This window comes from Pogona vitticeps, chromosome 1, assembly GCF_051106095.1.
Source record: "Pogona vitticeps strain Pit_001003342236 chromosome 1, PviZW2.1, whole genome shotgun sequence".
Taxonomy (NCBI): Eukaryota; Metazoa; Chordata; class Lepidosauria; order Squamata; family Agamidae; genus Pogona; species Pogona vitticeps.
The window spans coordinates 134,402,675-134,423,620 of record NC_135783.1 but is presented as its reverse complement, the minus strand read 5'-3'; the positions used below and the strand labels follow the sequence as shown (position 1 = coordinate 134,423,620).

The 20,946-nt window shown below is 39.8% G+C and overlaps 1 protein-coding gene across 4 annotated transcripts in view; it reads left to right on the top strand.

Annotated features, from left to right (window-relative positions):
• The window catches only part of MBOAT2 (membrane bound glycerophospholipid O-acyltransferase 2), a 99,179-nt gene that overhangs the window by 47,548 nt on the left and 30,685 nt on the right, over positions 1 to 20,946 (top strand). For 3 of the 4 annotated variants that reach the window (XM_073001356.2, XM_073001339.2, XM_073001346.2), the window contains 3 exons: positions 17,073 to 17,168; positions 19,017 to 19,072; positions 20,604 to 20,658. In XM_073001356.2, the coding sequence (XP_072857457.2) occupies positions 19,021 to 19,072; positions 20,604 to 20,658 (107 nt within the window). In that variant the 5' untranslated portion in view covers positions 17,073 to 17,168; positions 19,017 to 19,020. Of the gene's footprint in view, positions 1 to 12,589; positions 12,689 to 14,441; positions 14,559 to 17,072; positions 17,169 to 19,016; positions 19,073 to 20,603; positions 20,659 to 20,946 lie in introns of all 4 variants that reach the window. The other variant, XM_020796622.3, reaches the window with a different exon arrangement.

The window sequence follows — 20,946 nt, the reverse complement described above, 5'->3', positions numbered from 1 at the left end:
CCCCTAAGTAGAATCTGATTGCTCACTAAGGCCTTTACTGACCTCTAAATTACACTGTGGTTGGATGCTGGTGTAGATGAATAGCCATGAGCCTTGGGTGCTGCAGGCCAGACTTTCTTGTCCTCTGACTCAGCTGTGGGTGGAGGCTTTTGCTTCTGTTTTTCAACTAACCAAACTCCTTGGTGTATCTAAACTCGTGTGAATTTTGCTTAGTTAAAATGTTAAGCCATGATTTATTACCATTCCAGGATAGAAGATTGCCTGCTTTGAGAATGATTTGGTGACCTGAGGGTCCCTACCAGCTTTACCCGCCAACCTAGCGGTTCGAAAGCATGCAAATGCGAGTAGATAAATAGGGACCACCTTGGTGGGAAGGTAACAGCGTTCCGTGTCTAAGTCACACTGGCCATGTGACCACGGAAGATTGTCTTGGGACAAAACGCTGGCTCTATGGCTTGGAAACGGGGATGAGCACCGCCCCCTAGAGTCAAACACGACTGGACAAAAATTGACAAGGGGAACCTTTACCTTTACCAGCTTTACACCTCTTTCATTCTATGAGTGGTTCTGATTTAACTCCCTGGCATTTATTCAGTTTAGATATAAGGAGGGACTCTGTTAACTTTAAAAGCTGAAGTGGCTTGTCCCAGTGTCTTTTCTGTGGCTCCATTAGAGCAGGGAACCTGGGTTGTGGCTGCTCTAACTGACCGTTAGTTCTAAACTGATTGTCTCACCTAACATGTCTCTTTTGCATTTTAGTATTGTGGCTAGAGATGGACACAAATTAAAAAACTGCAAAATTCATCAAAAATTGCTAATTTGTCAACTCGTATTCATCTGAATTGATGCCCCAGTGAATACAAGTCAATGAATTGTTAGCAATTTTTGATTCGTTGATTTATTGGGCTATAAAATAACCCGCTCCTGAGCACCTAGAGACACCAAAGGCTAAAGGGCACTTTCCTGGGGGGACCCACTTTGTAGGTGTATGACTTGGATGTATGAAACCAGTCTTCCCCAGACTTGGAGGGATTGCAGAGGAGAGTCAGCCAAAGCTTCTCTGTCATTTTGGTGTCTCTAGCTGCTTGGGGGTTTTAAAAGCAAAAATGAATTGACAAATCAGAAAAATTTCATAAATTTATTATTTGTGATTCATCGACCTTGATGAATCACAAATCAAAACGAATCATCATTTTTCCGATTCATGCCCATCTCTAATTGTGGCCTTAAGTCTGACTTCATGGTGTCAAAAAGCCACCAGAGGTAGTCAGTTCAGACCTTTGGTAAGAGCAATCAGCCTCTTCCTTGACAGCCTGCTGGGTGGGGAAGAGAAGTGAGAAAAGGCAGTATTTTTGTGGCTGCTTTTATAATTGCCTGTTTTTCTAATGTATTGATTTCATGACGTCTAGATACAACTTAGATATCAACAGATAAATGTGGTTTTCTTTCGTTCTACTTTACATCTTAATTGAATATATCATCATCTACCCTGTCTTAATTGGTTTATTTTTCCTTGTATAGTACACCACCTAGACATTCTGAGTGATATTTTGTGGTCTTGTTAGATAAAGTTGATGCTTGGGATTTCTTTTAACTATGAATCATATTCATTTTTAAGTGTGCATGTGTGGGTGTGGGTGGAACTTACTCCCCCCCCCCAAATCCACCAATGTCCAACTAACTTTGACTAGAAAATCTGAGTTTTACACTAGATCTTGTTAGCACAGTAGTGGTGAAGAAACATGTGCAGTTTCACCTTGTAACAAGGGATATAAGGAACATATATTTTATGTATGGTGATGACACCCAGCTCTACATCTCCTTTTGTCCAACAACAGTGGATGCCATTCCATCCCTTCAGCGCTGTCTAGAGGCCATATTATAGTGGATGCAGGTGAATGGTCTGAGGCTGAACCCGGATAAGACGGAGGTCCTGAGGGTGGGTGGCCCCACCATTGGTGGTTTGGGAAACTCCCTCTCTTTTGGGGGTGTGTGTGACTCTCACCTCGAAGAGGTGGATCTGGCTTGGGGGTCCATCTGGATCTGGCGCTTACCATGGAAATCCAGGTAGCATTAGTGGTCCGCACCACTTACTTCCATCTGTGGCGGATTGCCCAGCTGTGTTCCTGTCTTGATGTTGGGGCGCTCACCACTCCGGTCCATGCACTTGGAGTCTCGAGTTAGACTACTGTAATGCATTCTGCATGGGGCTACCTTTGAGATTGATGCGGAAGCTTCAAATGGTGCAGAATGCAGCGGCCAGTTAATGTTTTCTGAGGTGAGAAAACATGAACATATCTTCCCTACTCTGGCTGCCCTGCATTGGCTGCCGTTCGTTTCCGCATTGATTTCAAAGTATTAATGATGACATACAAATCCCTAAATGGTTTAGGACCTCAATATCTAGCAGAATGCCTTCTGCCACCTATATGTACCCAAATCACTTGTTCTAGCCAGGATGGGCGGCTGAGGGGCCTAACACTGAGGGAGGCCCGGAGAGAAACAGCAAGAAATCGTTCCTTCTCGGCAGTGGCCCCTCGCCTCTGGAACAATCTCCCCTCAGAAATTCGTCTGGCTCCCTCGCTGGGTGCTTTTAAGAGCAAACTCAAGACCTGGCTCTTTAGGCAGGCTTTCCCTCCTGTCAATACCTAATTTACTTATTGCCATCTTCAATTGTATTAATGTTGTTGTTTTATTTTATTTTATTGGGTTGGTCTAGAATGGGTGGGGTATGTATGTATGTATGTATGTATGTATGTATGTATGTATGTATGTATGTATGTATGTATGTATGTATGTATGTATGTATGTATGTATGTATGTATGTATGTATGTATGTATGTATGTATGTATGTATGTATGTAGTGGCAGGAGCCACAAATGTAAGTGGGGGTGGAATATATCTTATACTATGTTCCCTTCTTCTAAATTATAATGTGTATTATGTTTATTTATGTATTATAATAGATATATTTAAAAAAAAACATTACAGGAATAACACTGATTTTAGCAACAGTGGCTCTAGGCCTCTTCACATGACCTATTTCTTACTGAATACTACAGGTCCGCAACTTCATATACATATATACACACCATGCTGGAGATTTAGCAAAATTCTGAGACCTGTTCGCTTGTTTTGTAATCTGAGATCACTGATATTATTACAGGGATGTCAGGCAAAATAAAAAATAAATAAAGACGAAAACATTGTGGCAGCTTAAAGACTAGCTGCTTATTTTAATGTGAGCTTTTGTGGACAAGTCCACTTCTTCAGACTGAATGCAGTCGGAAGGGATCATTGAGTCCAGCCCCTGTCAGTAAGGCACCATGGGGAACTGAGTTCCCAACCTCTTGCCCCACAGTCGGAGTCTAAACCACTGAACTACCCAGCACACTTGAAGGTAAGTCTTATGAGCAGCAAGGCTTTGCCTTTTCCATTGCAGAACCACTGATCACCTGCTTCCTTGAACATTGAGAAAGCTTTAGAAATATGATGCAGCTGTTCTAGATGCTAGTGGCCTGGGGCCAAATCGGCCGTGGACATTTGAAGCCGGTAGATATGTGAAAGTTCAGAGTGGACTGGAGTGACAGGAAGCCATGAGCATCTATCTAAGGATAGATTCGGTGAAAGGCTGAAAAACTACACAGTTGTTTAGCTCTAGTAGCCTGTCCTTTGAAAATGCACAGAATTCAGGTCTGGCTGACCACTATTCAGTTTTAATAACTTATTTATTGGCACCAGACTTGCAGTTCCCTACAGCCTTATTTGCTTGCTTGAAGCTTTGCTGCTAACAGATCAAACAAATAGACAAGGATGTGATGCGAATTCAAGAATTAAATTGAAAAGATTGGGAAATCCCTCTGTCGTGCACAGAAAACAACTTAGTATCTTTTTATCCCTCAGGATGCTCTGGAACAATAATGCATCCTGTGGTATAACACACACACACACGCGTGCACACAAACACACACACACACACACACACACACTATGGAACTTTATACGATAGTCAGTGAATAACTGGTGTATAACTTAAAGAGAAATAGAGAATTGATTCTAGGATGCATGTACTGCCTAGGTCTTGTTTTAAGCAGGATTACCCCAAGTTCCCTAGACTAGAGATTCCTGGCATAAAGAAGTTGTTTTGGAGGTCAGAACAGCTTAATACATCATCTTCATCACCATCATCATGTTTGCTATTTGCTACCTCCCAAAAGTTCCTTTGGTTCTATTTCTTTTTTAATTTTTTTCCCCAATATCCTGACTATGTTCTTCTAGCCAACCAGAGAGCACATAGCCAACATAATGACTTCATCGAGGGCAAATAAGGCCTTCTCATTGTTCTTCATTTGAATGGAAAGTAGAGTCCAGGGAGGAAAAGTGGCCTGTTGTAAAGGCAGCCACAGCTATTCTTCCTTGTCTTGCCAGACAGTGCTGGCAGTCAATGAATCACTAAGGAGATTGGCATGTGGAGGAGGTGTTTTTGCAGCTGACACTTATTTCCCCTGGAACTGTGTCTAAAATGGGTTCCCTTCTGAATGCAGATACTGTATTGACTGACTGTGCTACATTGCTTTCAATGGGCTGGACACCCAAGAGATACGTGGATTAAAATATGTATCCACAATGCATTTCTGAACTGAAAATATTGCTGTGTAGGGGATATGCAGCATCTGTACTCCAGTTGGCATTTCTAATCTTCTTTCAGGTTGCAGATTCTGACCCAGTAAGTAGTTTTTATTTCATATACAGTATATTTTATTTATATCCTGCCATTCTTCTAAAACTAGGACTCCAGGAGGCTTGCAAAAAGATTAATATAAAGAAAATTTGCAGATAAAAACACAGAACATTGTGAGAATGCAGTCAAATAGGTTATATAATATTAACATGTTTTTGAATGAGAAGCAGTTTTAAATTACATCCATAAAGAAGGTACAGTACCCACCTATCTAGAGTTTCTTCCCCAGCAATCAGTAACTTGCCCAAATAATAATGCTACTGTCAAGTCAGTTAAGTCTTGTGCAACCCTTTCCACGTTTTTCTATAGAATACTCAGAAATGATTTACTATTCCCTTCTTCTGAAAGTGGGGAGCTGGGACTTTGTAGCTTACCCAAGGCTACACAAGTAGGCTTTTTCCCCCTGTAACACATAGTGTGGAGTCAGACTCTTGGCTACATCTAACACACTGAGTTACCCAGCCTGCCCAAGGCAACACAGGCTGGGTCTTCTCCTGGGATACACAGTGGTGAATCGAACTCCCAAACTCTGGCTCCACAACCACATACTGCCTAACTCACTGAGCTATCCAGCCAGCTGTATTTGCCCTGAGTCTACATTAATAAAAAGGGCTTTATCTGCTTGTAAAAGACCAGTAGGAAGAGTAACTGCTAGCCTTCCTTGGAAAACAGTTCCACAGCCTAGAAGAGGCCACGAGAAAGTCTTTGGTGGCTGTAATTGGAGTATAGAAATCTGCTTTTAAATTCAGGGTGCCCAGATTGTAACACTAGTGTTTTTGCTTCCTATCGCTATACAGTAGAAAACAACAGGTCCATATGTCCCTCCGTATGTTCCCTAAAGAATCCTTGTTCTTTCTCACAAATAAATTATTGATTAAAAACAAACCCTAAGGAATGTAAATGCTTATACTGTACAGTAAATCTCCTTTCATCCCAGCAGTTTTGATTTAGTTTTATTTGCGACCCCAGAGTCACAAAGTCAGCTAGAACTTCCAGAAGATTTATGGGATCTGTAGTCCAAGAAATCTGAAAATCCCATCCCTAGTCATAGCTCATCCTGCTTGGAAAATTTTATGCAAAGTGGGATCAATCCCAAGGTAGTTGTGGGAGCATAATAAAACATATATGCCACATTGCAGTTGTTGATTTTTTACAATTTATGTTTACTGATGGACCTTGGTACAAATTCTTGCTTGGCCACAGAAACTTGCTGGAGATTGGCATTGGTAAAACTGCTCCTTAAATGTCTCACATACCCTGAAAACCCTGCTAGGGTTGCCATAAGTTGCCTGCAACTCCATGACACTTAAAAACAACGGACTAGTTTTAGTTAGCATTGAATCTATTGATGTAGTGTCTGCCCAGAGGATAAATGGAAACCAGCATTTATAAAGCATCTTCCCAGTGGCAGTGATTTCTCTTTGTGTGTTTTATAGAGCATTTTATGTCTAGCAGTTCAAACTATGCAAATTCAAGTACGGAAAAGTAAAACCAGAAGAAATCGTTCCACTGAAAAATGAGATATAGTATATGTTACTGGTGTTGCTTGCAGGATCTTCTGTGTTTCATTTCCCGTTTTCCTTTTTCCCCCTTCCTTTTTTCTTTAAATTTTAGGATTATAATACTGAGCACAGAAAACTTGAAAAATGACCCTTTACTAAAGTTAATCCATTTGGTGGTGCTTTGCTAAGTTAGTATTGTTTTACTGTCTCTACGTTTATAGCAAGTCTGAACAGGTTTTTGGGTCATTTTTGTTGTTTTAAATAACAAAGTGTTGTGCAAAAATGCCTGAAAAGGCAAAACCAAGCAAGAAAAGGAGGAAATAGTAGTTGTTTAATGTGTCAAATAGAGCAGGAAGACAGTGGTTACATGTTCATGGAAATGACAAGCTCATCTCTCTGTAATGGAAAACAAGCTAGAGTCCACAAGACAGTTGAATTCCACTCTTTAATTACTCTCTGGAGAACATTGGTATACCCTGGCATGTGATCAGGCCTTTGTCTTTGCTGTAACTCCTTTCACCAATTTTCTAAGCATACCATGTAAAATGAGTGCCCGAATGATAGTGAATATATATGGCTGTTGACATGGACTTTAGGAGAAGAGGGTTTGAAAGGTCTTTGCTCCCTAAATAGCACATCTCCCACTGTTGTAAAGAAATGTTATTTCATGCTTACCTATTAGATGAGTGTGATTACAGACAGGGTGACAAACCCGAGGCTCTTATGCATTTTTCTTTTCTGCTACAGATTTTTTTCCTAATGAAAGGATTAATGTGGAACTAATTGGAAACAGGAATGTATTTCTCTGTTTGATAGAAAGTGCTCCATTGCTAATCTTTAAAAGGTGTGGAAAGTAACTTCAGATATGTGCATTTTTCCCCTGAGTGCTCAATTATTCTCCAGCTTTTTGTGTGGAAAAGAAATAAATAGAACCAAAAAGACTAATACTGGAATGTTTGTCTTCAGCTCAGTATAGTTGAAACTGAAATTATTTAGATTAATACTATTGAGAACAGTTCTGCAATTTGGAAAATGATGATAATCTGAATTATCCAGAATTTCCCTTTTTTAAAGAAACATCCGTGAAATTCATGAGAGGCAAAACCACATGCATTTCCTATCCCCCCCTTTTTTCTTCTAATAGTACATTGGTGGTGTAACTTAATCTTAACTACTTTTCTGTTCTAGCAAACACAGAAAATGGGTTGGATTTAAGTAAAAAATTAACACCCATTTTCATTCAGCATACACCTAGTGCCTGCTTTGGACATTACATCAGTGGTTTCTGCATGATTTCCTGTAGCAGCTACTGAACAGGCAGGAGAGGTATATACAAGGGATCCTTTCTCTAATTTTATCTGGTAGGGAAAGCAATAGTAATTTCTCTGAATACTTGCAGAGTCAAATCAATTTACCTAGCTGTGATGCTTATGATTGCTGCTTGTAAGAGTAAACAGGATTATCATTTGATACAGAACAATGGAGATGGGGGTGAAAAGAGACTTCATATTCTTGGACTTTTTTGTAGTGTTAGCTACATCCTAATAGTGAAGCGTGAACTGTCTTAAATGCTATTTGAGCATAAATCCATAAATCTGATGTTCACAAGAGGAACAGTCCTGAAGCTTTTTCTTGAATGCTGTTTCTTAAGCATAAACCTCTTTCTTCTGTTTTGATGTTAGAATCCAGAAAGGACTGTTGCTCTCTCAGAAGGAGGGAAATATTTTTCCTGCTCCTTGCTTATTTGTATTCATTTTATTTATTGATAAAAATCATTTTTGTCTTGCTCATTTGCCTGCAGAGGCCTGCAAAGTAGCTGATATCACAGAACTAAACAAAATATCATTGGATGATAAATGAAAATTAAGCTTACAATTCAAAAGGAGTATAGTTAAAGTTAAATATGAAAAATAGTTTAAAGCTAAGTAGAATTACTCACCTAGATGCTAGTTGTATGTGGTTTGGAAGAGGTACTGCCACAAAAACGGCCCGCTGACAGGAGCCTTTGTGCCACTCTCCCCTTCCTCTCACGATGAACTGGATCTACTTGGATGGGGAAAACGGTGCCTCTGACAACAGTTCAAATCGGGGATGTTGGCAAATTTTCCAGTCCCAAGTTCGAAATCCGAGTCTTTCAGCCAGAGCCCGGAGCCCAAAGTCTACAAGGGAAGCTGGGCCTGCTGCCTCTGAGGATGGCAGTGGCAGGAGCAGATAGGGAGGCCCATCCTTAATAGGGACTTGTCAACATGACTTGGGGCCATGTTGTCAAATCTTGAGTCTTTCCAAAAAACTCCTGTGTTGAGCCTGAGTCAAGTTGCCAGTGCGACTTAAGTCAGATTCAGTAGCAAGTTGCGACTCCCAAGTCCCCATTCTGGGTTCAAATTAGGAGCGGTTTCATATGAGAGGAGGCAGTCTTTTAGATCTCCCTCTAAGTCACTTAGGGTAAGTAAACATCAGTATCTTGATGTGGTCCAGCATCTAACAGGAAGCAAGTGCAATTGGCATAAGACCAACACGGTGTGGTCTAAAACGTATGAAGCAGAGAATCCCAAGCAATAAGTACTTAGGTAATGACTTTAAAAAAAGGATACGAGAATAGCTGTGTTGAGGGGTTCCTCTAAGCTGGGTATGCGCGCGTCTCTGCTTCCTTCCACGCAGCTGTCTTCCTGTTCAGCACAGCAAACGCGTTAGGTTCCAGTTGTGACAGAACCCTGCATGCAGGGGAGGATTCGGAGTAATGCGTGCATGCAAGGGTGAAGTCGTGTCCATGAGAGGTGGAGCCCCGCCTAGTGGGACTGAAAATTGGAGGATACGTTGGCCGGGTTTGTGTGAGATGTTTGACTAAGGAAAGAAGGAGTCGGGTTCTGGGATTTTCCCTAGCTTGGTGCCTGTTTGTGAATGGTAGTGAGCACAAAAGGGGGCAGGATGGATAAAAATCAATGATTAAAATGATTTAAATTAGGATTAAATTAAGATTTAAATTAAAAATGGATACTTTTTTATCCGGAAAAATCAACAGTAGCTGAACATGTCCTAAAACAAGCTGGACATGCAATTCTATTTCAAAATACTGAAGTACTGGACAACACCAGCAAACATTGTGTTAGACTGCACAGGGAAGCCATTGAAATCCATAAACACCAGCAGAGCGTCAATAAAAAAGAGGAAAGTTTAAAACTTAACAAGGCCTGGCTTCCAGCACTGAAAAATACAACCTGCAAAAGGTCAACAAACTCTACCCAGGCACAAGGACCAGGGATCATTGCACAAAAAAGACCAGCTAAAGGCACCCATCAATCACAGTGACAGATAATTTCTCTCCCTTATCACAACAATACATACACAACAAAAACACGCTGATCACCATCATCACCCTATCTCCTGAAAAGGACAATAGCTGTTCCCGCAGCTCTAAATACTCAACTATCCAACAAACAGCAACAGAGCACGGACGGAGTTCCTACTCCAGTCCTCTGAAGATGCGGGCCACAGAGACTGGCGAAACATCAGGAAGAACAACCTTCAGAACACGGCCAAAGAGCCCAAAAAACCCACAACAACCATAAAAATGGATTTTTTAAAAAAAAAATTAAATTGTGATTTAAATTTATTTGATTTAAACGAAATCTACCCTGCAAGGGGGTGTTGTAGATTATCATGAGTGCTGATAACGATGTTGTCAACATTTAGGCTAGCCTTTTTGTATGTAAAATTCTCAAGCTGGCAATGGACACAATATTGCAAGGGAATGTTAGATCACTTCCTGGCATTTTGAATCTTGGACATAGAACCAATATTCTGTAATCAAAAACCAGAGTCTTTTGAACAGGTGGGTATATTTAAATATAGTCACAATTCTTTTAACGAATACAGTTTTCTTCCCTCTTCCAATTTAACTCTTAAATATTCTTTAGGGCCTCAGGGGAGCTTCTTGAGTTTATGACTACTGAGGAACAGCTATATGCATTTTTGTTTTGTGATGAAATAATTCACTATAAACATGAATTTTGATTAATGCAGCATATTAATAACTGTTATAAACAAGCAGATGCTCACTGCTACAATTGTGGATTTTCATATAAAATGTAGACTTCCATATTCATTCTTACATCATATTGTGCTGTGATAAGAGAATACTAATGACTGAGTAAAGTTTGTGCATCAGATTATTACGCATATTACCGCATTTGAATTCATTTTCTGTGGTACTAATTATTTGAAAATGATGTCTTCCGTTCATAATTCTCAGTGTTCTGTTTTAAATTTGTTTTCGTTATCCCTGTGCAGCTTCCTGTGCCACTTGCTGTCAGAGATGACAAATAGGATGAGTTGTGATAGACTGGGAGCTGCATGGAGGGGGGCAGAGGAATTGCCTCTCCCACCGACTCTTTATGCATAGCAGTCAAACTTTTGTTTTGTTTTGTTTTTGTTTCCTTCTATCCCACCTTTATAGATTATTTTTCGACTCGGTAAGTTAGGCAAGGAGAACCATCTCTCAGAACAACTGGAGCTAATTTTGAAGCTAATAAATGGCACTGCTTAATGTTGATGGTTTATTCAGTATTCTTGAATTTCCGGGATGAAAATGACAAAAGCTTCCAGCTACAATAACAGTCTCATAAACAAAGCGACTAGTGTATTGGGCTGTTTGAGCCTGGCAGAGTTAGATCAGAAAGCTGCAACCATTTCTGTGCTGGGTATAAAGGAAAAAAAGCTTCCCTTCTCTGGCAGCCTGCTTGGTGTCTACATTGGGCCACACTTTCTTTGCTCCCTTACCAGCATGGAACTCTATATTAGAGTTCCCTGGAAGGTCTTGGTTGCCTATGGTTACAAGGTGACCTTGTACAAATACAAGACCATAGGTAGGAGTGGAAAGGGCTTTTGATGGATTTAACAATCTTCACGAAGGTAATATTTTCACACCTCCCAGGGCTTGTGAAAAGAATGCACCCTGTGTTGCCAGTCTGCACATTTTGGGGGCTTATAAGGCATTTTGAAGAAATAAAGTATGCACAAAACTGAAAATGGCTGAAACATATACAGTCGAAAAAAATATGTATACACTTTATTCAGTGGGAGATGCATAAGTTAGATAAAATGTGTAATTAGGTACACTGCCTAATCTGTACATATTAGGGGGCTATGCAAAAATGTGCTTACTTTTCAGATTGAGAAAAAGAAAACAAAGTTTTGCAACCCAATATAAAACAAATGTGGGAAGAAAATGCAGGTGGAGTTGGAAAGGCAAGCTATAGGGGATGGGTGTGAGGGAATATATGGTTGTTTGTGAGCCTGTCTTTCCAGTTCAATGACCACTGGATAGACTGACCAAGATATATTCATCTGAAAACTTTGTCAAAAATACAATATATTATTCTCTTATTTTCTCTCTGTAAACTGTTTTGAGGAACTCATTTAAAAAGTTTGGTTCTTCACTGTATTAACTGAAATGTGGATTATAGGAGATCACCTATATGTTGGTAACATATTTAGGCGGGAAAAAGATAAAATAGAAAATTCTGGACTCTAAAATAAATCATGGAATTGATACGCTTCCTGCCTCTTATGCAGCAAAGATGGCGCGGTGTTACATGTCCACAACTATAATATGCTGGCCTGTTCCTATGCTAATAACTATAATTTCTTTGGAACAAATAAGAAAATCTGAAAAAGTTAGAGGGTACTTCCCTTCTGTGACTACTCACATTGTGAAGAAGCTGCATGTATGAGCAAAAGTCTCGTACTGTACATATGTTGACTTATGCTGGCATTATGGCTGTCTTATTTCTCTTTCTCTCTCCCACCCCACAACACCCATGTTTTGTTTTTAAAGTTTTAAAAGTACTTACATGTAAATGTAATTTGTAATACTGTATTTTGAAGAAGTCTCTGTTCTAATAATTTAGGATTAGAAATCTGACGTACATGGTCTTGATAAAATCTGGGGTGTTAAAATGACATATCTAGCCATTGACAGTAAATTTGGTGTACATTTAGAACTATCTACATTATACTTGTCAAGAATATTAAAGCTTAGAAAAATCAGTAGACAATTTAGAACACTGGCCATAATCTAAATGAGCATAGAATAATTTTCTAGTATTATTAGTGTTTCCTTGCATTTTTGATGCAGTTTGGTGTACTGTTTCACATTGAATATTTAAGTTGAAATTGACATGAACGGATGAAAAGTGAAGTGTGTAAATTAATTTCATTTAAATAAATTGTGATAATGCAACTATATGGGTTAAAGTAATAAATAATGTTGAATCTATACTGTTCTAATGTGTCATCAAGTCAGTTGCAACTTATGGTGACCCTAACGGAGTTTTTGATGTGTGTTAGATATTGAAGGAACAGTTTTCCCATGGGATTTGAACCTGGTCGTGTGAATCCTAGTCAGACTCTATCCACAACACCAGACTGGCCTTCGGGTTTGTATTGGTATGTTGTTCTATAGTTCACTGCTACAAGGAGCCTGTTGGCATGATAAAAGAAACATGTCCCACAGAGCAGTTAAGGAAGCAATGCTTGGAGTGATGCCATTTTTTTGTTTTGTTAGATCAGTGAGGAATTTCCATACTGGACAGCTCAGGTCCCTGGCAAAGTAGAATTATTACCCATTGCCAGGGATCATGGCTCACATCCCTGGCAAAGTATAATAATTCCACTTTGGATAATTCCAAGTTGGATAGCTGGCACTCCTTGGTTCTTCAAATGACCTACTTTCTTTTTACTATAGTTACACTGAATATGAGTTTTCTAGCAGCAGTGCCAAATGAAACATTGCTAGAAAAATGAGTATTGTAGGATAATTCTAGTGTCTTTATTTTTTGCTCCAATAAATGTGCAAAAAAAACCCAACCCCTAGCCTGACTGACTGATTATCTTAGAATTTCCACTTCATGTGACGAGTGAATGGTAAATAATGTGTTTAAACATGAAATGACAGCATGATATTTTATACAGGTTGCTAGTCATTATCAGTTCTACATCCAGACCTAGGTGCTCATACAGAAGATTTCAGTACCACTTTATTGACATATTTCTGGGTAGTTTACTTGATTGGCCTTGGAGGATACATTGTTAGGCCCTCCTGCATTATACAGTGGAACCTTGACTTATGAACATCCCTACTTGTGAACGATTCGAGTTACGAACGGCTCCGTTCGCAAAAAAGATGTTTCGACCTGCGAACGGAGCCTTGACTTACGAACCAAAAAAGAGGGGGGGAAAACCCTTTCCTGCCCTTTTTTTGACCTAAGTTTACCTTAGGTCAAAAGAAGAAAAAATGCTCCCTAGTAGTAGAGTATGGATTAACCAGCTTTGCATTAGTTCCTATGGGAACTAATGCCTCTACCTATGAACAGCGCCTCGACGTATGAACACAAAACAGATTAAATGGTTTTCAATGCATTCCTATGGAAAAGTTTTCCTCGATTTACGAACTTAATTTATGAACTTAATTCCAATACAGATTAAGTTCGTAAATCGAGGTACCACTGTACACATATACCAATGGAGAGGTTTTAAAAAGAAACATAATGACATAAATAATAACATTTACATGGATCATGGTGTTTGACTGATGGATTGATCTTTATTATGGTCACTGACCAGCAGATGTATTCAAATACAGTATTAGTACAACAAGAAAATGCAATTAAAAATACAGGTATACAATCTGTTACAAGATGATGGTGTGCTGACCCTATGAACATAATTAAGGCTTTTCAGGCTGTTTACCAGGATCTGGGGCCATGTGATGGGTAGCTTCCAGAATAGCTTTGCTTTCCCCAATTGGGACATTTGCCACTTGAGATTATGGGAGTTTGCAGACTCTTGTGATCTCTGACTACAGAAGGTGGCCAGCGGGATGCTTTGACGTCGCTCTAAGAGCGTGGTGGCTTCCTCCAGAAACTCCCTTTGTTGTAGAATACTGCTGGAGAGGACTGTCTGCTGCTTCAGCCTCACCTTTCCAGCAAGCCTATGACAGCACTATTGATTTATTGGGAAAACAGGCGATCTTCTGTTGCTTTGTCTTCAGAATCTGCCTTTGCTTAACACTGAGATATTAAAAGAGGGGAACATGTAAGATGGAATAATGGTGGTAATAAGTTACTTTATAATACTATAAGAGTGTTCTTGTATTGAACAAATCCTTAGTGTGCTATATTGGTAATGTGCTTACTTGCAGAAAGGATAATTCCACTGTCTTTGGCACTGTGGTAATCTTGGGTAGCATTAATTTACTGTGAAGTTGTACAGCGACCATTTCTTCTCTCAAAATCTACGCAGCTTCTTTCTTGCCAAGGTAATTGCAGAGTCTCATTAAAGAAAGATGTAGCAACTGATTTATAGCTTGCAGTTGATATATAGTGTGCTGTGCTATTTAAAATTCTTCATAGGGTAACTGGAGATTTAAATCACACTTGCACTGCAAGAAATCATAACAAAAATATTTTTGCTAGTCCTGGTAGATTTTTAAAATAGCGAAGTAGTAATAAATCATTGTGCTGTATTCAGAAAGCAGGTCTGTCGGTTGGTCCAATTTGGGGGTATCTGCTGGGTACAGTACTCTGAATTCAGAACTTGGATCTTTAGTTTTAGAAGGGAATTAGAGGTATCTATCTGAGGATTGAGCTGATACAGTTATGCAGCTATCATAGCTCAGTGGATTGGAGGACCTGCTGTGTTGCAGCCAAGAGCTGAGAATTCAAATCACTCCTGTGCCTCCTGGGAGGAAGGGTCATCCAGTGTGTGTGTGTGTGGCTGATGGGTTAACTTGTCTGGCCGTCTGCATGACCTTGAGCAGATGGCTCAGTCTCAAAGCATAACCAGAAGGAGAGACTGGTAAACCACATCTGAGTATTTTATATTGAATTTATATGGAATATGGCAGTGGAATCAAATATCTCAAGAGATTTTGAGTGCTCCAACACTGGAGGCATTCAAGAGAAATTTAGGCAACCACATGGTAGATATCCTTTGATTTATATTCCTGCATTGAGCAGGGGGTTGGACTTGATGGCCTTGTAGGCCCCTTCCAGCTTCATTATTCTATGATTCTATGATATAAAAAAATCCTGGGAGGGTCACCTTAAGTTGAAATTAACTTGATATCACCTAATAATTCTTATTATAGGTCTAAGGTCTTCCAGTGGTTAATTACCCTTATAATTTCCATTCTTAGAAAGTAACCTTGTGCTAGTCCATTTCTGAAAAATAATTAGAATTGATATTCATAGTTGTACATAGCTTGCTCTCCTTTCAGCCACAGCTCTGTTGCCTCCATTGTTCTCTTTGACCCCCGGGAGTAATTACCATAGCGGTGTGGTGTGGTGTGGTGACGGTGCTTTGTCCCCTTCTGTTTTGTTGCGTAGGTTGTGGGCTAATTCTGCCATTTAGCAATATGACTGGAAAAGCGGGAGCACAGTTGGATAAGTTAAAGGGTGGCATATTTAACATCTGCAGGAAATGACCTGTCAGTTATTCCCTGTACACATTTTTCAAAATCTGGTTAAATGACTGGTACAGGATCGTAACACTACCGTAATGTATTAAAATGTATTAACAGTTCCTGTGGGGAAATGTCTGGACTGTGAGTGGAAGTCAGCTCGGCTTGCCCAGGATGCCCTCCCCCCCCTCCCAATTGCTTCATTCAGGCCAATTCTTTGCCCAACCCCACCCACACCCCAGTTGTCAGGACTGGGTTTTTGGAGGTGGGGCAGTGACACTAGGAAGGGTCCGTTATGCAAGCAAAGCTCTTGGCTGGAACCAGCCCATCCACTAGATGCATAAAATATGAAATAGAATAGGAGAAGACCCCTAATGTATGGATGAAATAAGCTGTGGTGATTTACTCTGAATGTTCATGCATTCATTTCGGTGTTTTTAATACTGCGGCCGAACTTTTATAAAAGCCCTGAAATCATAATGAAGTAGTATAAAAGACAAAGCAGTCCTAGTAAATTTAAATCCCCACTTAAACATTTGAATAAACAGCATGGCTTTGAAAATAGAACAGTCTTGATTGGCTTGTTTAGTCATCGAACACATTTATATCCCAGCTTTCTCCGGAGGTCAGCCTATGTGGCTGTCCTTGTCCATGCTATATCCTCACAGTAGTCCCATGTCAAGCTGAGCCCGTGGGACCAGCCCAAGGTCATCCATCAAAGGTCATGGCTGGAGCCTAGTTCTCTCAAGTCGTGCTCTAATAACAACCATGATTACGTCACATTGGGTCTCAAAAACTTACCCACAGGGGACTTGAGGCTGCAGTGAGATACTACTGTGAACTACACTCTCTGTTACAGAGATGCTTTGTTTTCCCTTTTATTCCATGTAGTCAACCCATTCCAGGGGGAAATGTCTGGGCTGTCAGTGGGAGCCACTGTTGTGTGCACGGAACCCCCTCCTTCTAATGGGAACAGAGCAAACTAAAATATTTTAGTTTACTGCGCAGGAGATGTTTTCTGCATTTAACCAGAAGTAGCCATGGTGAGCTGAGCTCCATCCGATTTGTAGCAGAATAAAACAGAGGGGTTACACTCAATCCAGACACTCTTCTGAAAGCCCCAAAGCTTTGCCGCTGTTGCAGAATATACCCATTCCCTAGCTGTCGGCATTCAGAACTGTTACATAAAAGGAACATATGTACATAAAAGGCCGTTTGGTAAGGCATCACTGAATGGACTTATTTGGGAAAACACTGTTCTTGAGGTATGAGGGTCTTAAGCTGAGCAAATAACTCAGTTCATTCAGGTTTGTGTAAATCTCTGATGGGCCTGTAGAATGCTAATATAATGACCTTTTCTCTCTCTTTCAGATACTGTTTTGTTTTTGCTTTGGGATACCTCACTGTGTGCCAAATATCTAGAGTCTATATCTTTGATTATGGACAATATTCTGCTGATTTTTCTGGGTAAGACCAAATTTTTACTGTACCTTAATAATTTTTGTGTCCAGACATAGTGGAGATAAATAAATATTGAGTTAAATACATGTTTCCTATAATTGTGTAGAAGTTGCATAGTTCAGAAGCTCTTTCATCTATGTATATGACTTCTAAGAGATCCTTACTTTTTCACCTATAGTAAGAGCTAAGCATCAGCTTAATCCTTCAGGTATACAGAAAGATTTATTGTTCCTGGTTAGCCCAATTTCCATCTAAATGCTTTGGTACTCCTTTCAGATTACAGCTAGCTTTGACATAAGATAACTGCTAAAATTATCTTCTGCAGTTAACAGAAATTCCATAACATTAGCAGGAAGAGGAGAGAAGGAAATTCAGATGAGGACCGGTGCTGTGTTGGAGATTGATTTTTCTCTGCCTACGTGAAATTTTCTTCAGAATTGATTTCTTCCAAAGTTGTTGTTTGCTTCACAGAGGGAAAAATATAACCTCTCCATGTAAAAAGAAAGAGGTCCTTGTAGAATGAAAGATAGGAGCACTTTGAAGCTTTTTTTTTTTAAATCACAACTACTTTCTGCACTTGTTGCAAGGCAAGTCAAGTGGTGAAAATAGGCTCATGCTACTTTCTTCAAGCTAGTCATCTGACATGCTGTGTTGCCTTTCTTCTATTTTTGGAGAATGAAGGTTCTTAAGAGAGATGGACCATCTTAGCTGGATACTTTAGCTGTCTCTGCTGGATAGCTCAGTGAGTTAGGTGGAGGTTGGGAGTTTGATTCCCCATGGAGCCTCCTGTGAGTAGAGCCAGCCTGGGTGGGCCTTGGGGGCAAGCTGCACAGTCCCAGGATGCCCCCAGAAGAAGGGAATGGGAAAGCCACTTCTGAGTACTCTCTACTTATAATTATTATTATCATTATCAGCATTCCTCTGGGATAACTTTACACATGAACAAAAGATCACAGGCAGTTTTTTAAAAAAATTGTCTGAAATACTGTCTGTGTTTGTGTTGGGCGCAAATTTATTTTTGTCCATACCTATGGAATATGTCAAATACTCAGAAACACCTGCCTTGTCTTTGGGTGTTGTTCTCGCATTGCCTTTGACTTTGGTACAAGACCATCAACTTCTCCATTAGAAGGAATGATTTTGAAAGCTTGTTTTTATTTTTATGCTCTGAACAGCGTGATCAGGGAATGGCATTCTCCTAGGTGCTGATGAGTCGTTATGATATTGCTTCCTCCACTGCTATTGTTATCATACTGCTATACTCTATGTCTAAAAAGCAGCAGAGTCTTCAGTGTGATTCAAGAGACTCAATATACTCACCACAGAAAGATTGCGTCAGACACTAATTACTTTTTATTGCTTCTAAAATAAATACAGTGCTTCAATGTCAGCTGTATTCTAATATTTATGGAACAAATATTTGGCTGACTGTATGTGCTTCAGTTGTCCCTACTTAATATGCTGTTTTTATGGTGCCTCTGTCTGGAAAATAGTATTATCTATTTTATCCCTCTTTTGCTGTTGGAGACTTTTAAAAAAATTAAGTTGTCATATATACAATAATTGCAGGGTTTTTTGTTTTTGTTTTTTTGCTACAGTTCGCGAATCCATGTTTAGGCTTTTAAAAATAGGAAGTTGGTGTAGCATCAGCATTAACAATGCAGGCTTCATTTTCCTAACAATGTGCCTGACACTATCCACACAAACTTATGGGTATAAAGTTTTGAAAAAGCAAGTTTGCAAAGAAATATTCTATCATTTACCTTCTTATGATCCCTTTGGTAAATAGTACTTCTGTGAATGAACTCTAAATTCCATGTTTTCCTCTTTTTTAAAATATGTTCTTTGTCACAGGCCAATGATGATAATTACACAGAAAATTACAAGCTTGGCATATGAAATTCATGATGGTAAGATTTGGTGTACATATGAGGAGACCTGCTGTGTAAACTTTCTCTTGAAGTTTAAAAGACATAATGCTATAATGTTTATTTTGTCTTTTAACACCAACATAACAGCACACCAAAATAAGAACTGCCATGTAAATCAGAGTGGTGTAATTTTGCTGTTCAAGGAATTGATGCTTCAATTCATGATCATGTGTCAGTTGCGTGACTTGGTGAATTACACGGAATACAAACTGTGACTGCTTAACTACTGGCAATTCACTGTTGCAGTGTACATGAGCCTCATGGTGCAGTGGTTAAACGGCTGTACTGCAGCCAAAACTGTGCTCACGACCTGGGGTTCAATCCCAGGTAGCGGCTTAAGGTTGACTCAGCCATCTATCCTTCCGAGGTCGGTAAAATGAGTATCCAGCTCGCTGGGGGGAGGGGAATGTGTAGCCTGCATAATTAACTTGTAAACCGCCTAGAGAGTGCTTGAAGCACTAAGCAGCACGTTGTGTTTTTTTTTGCTTTACATTGATGTGCATAACACTTGTGTATGCAAGCAGCAGGATTCTACCCAATATAATTACATATGTGTGGCTTTGTGGTGGTGTATTAAGATGGATGGCATGTAACAACAACTTATTAAGATGCATTAGACTTCAGGTGTCTAATAGAAGTTGCTGTGTCTCTGAGTTGTTCCCTCCCCGAGCCCAAAAGAAATGTTGTGTTTCAGAAGCAGACTATGTGATGGTACATGGGGGGGGGGGTCAGTCACAGAGTAATTAGCAAACTCTTTGAAGTTTGGGGTGGAAAATTCAAACCATGCTTGAGACTGCACCCTCCCCTAGCTGATGTTTGCAACCTAAGTCTGAACTCACCTCATGCAAGCAGACTTTGCAAGGGCATCTGCCATGATGATTTTTTGGGACTTTTATCTATAATTTTTCTGTATTATCCATGAAGGGGTGGTGTCCAGCCTGATGAAGTGGATTTTTCTTGATGAAAGCTTGCAATGTGTTTGATTTTTTTTTAGTGGTTCAGTAAAGGTGTCACCTACTCTTACATTTGTGTAAACTTAAGAACCACACAGACTTTTCCTTATTCTTTCCAATTTAAAGAGCCAGACTTATAAAAAGAACTAGGAAACTTACTTGATTTGTTTGTATATGAAGACGGAACTGATGGCTGTGTTAGACGGTTCATGCCAAATCAGGCTTCAGTGTTTTGCACACAAGGCTCAATGCCTTCCCCATTCATTTTAGATCACTCATTTTGTGTGTTAACAGAACCCTAGTTAATCTTAATGCTTTGTTGAATAATCCAGTTTGATGTTTCCTTGTGGCAATTAACCATAGTTAAGAGTTAGATCACCATTTTGTCTGGGTTTGACTCACCCATGAAACCACCTGTCTCTGCCACCCTGGAAGAGGGGAAAGAGCCAAAGCCAAAAGCTCTCCGAAGCTTATTCACATGGTGGTAAACTATGATTTGGTATTACATCTGAATCAGCCCAGATGTGCTGTACTCTGCTTCTTTCCCTCATTTCCAGGAATGTTTCGAAAGGAAGAGGAACTGACGCCATCACAGCGATGCTTAGCTGTGAGGTTAGTTTTTATTTACAGTATTTCAGTGGTTCCATAGATCACATGTCCAATCAGTCAATTTGCATCTCAGCAGAAGCCAGTGGGACAGGAGATTCTTTACACTGGGTTGTTTTCCATCTATTTGAATCTAATGCAAATAAAGCCGGGTAATTATGGATATGCATCTCCCAGACCATTATTTTATTTAGACAGATTTCTAATACACTGTTGATAAGTCTGTCGCAAATCAAATAATACACCATACTTCTTAATTAATCTCTTGCACCGTATTGTGGTGCAGCCTGGCGA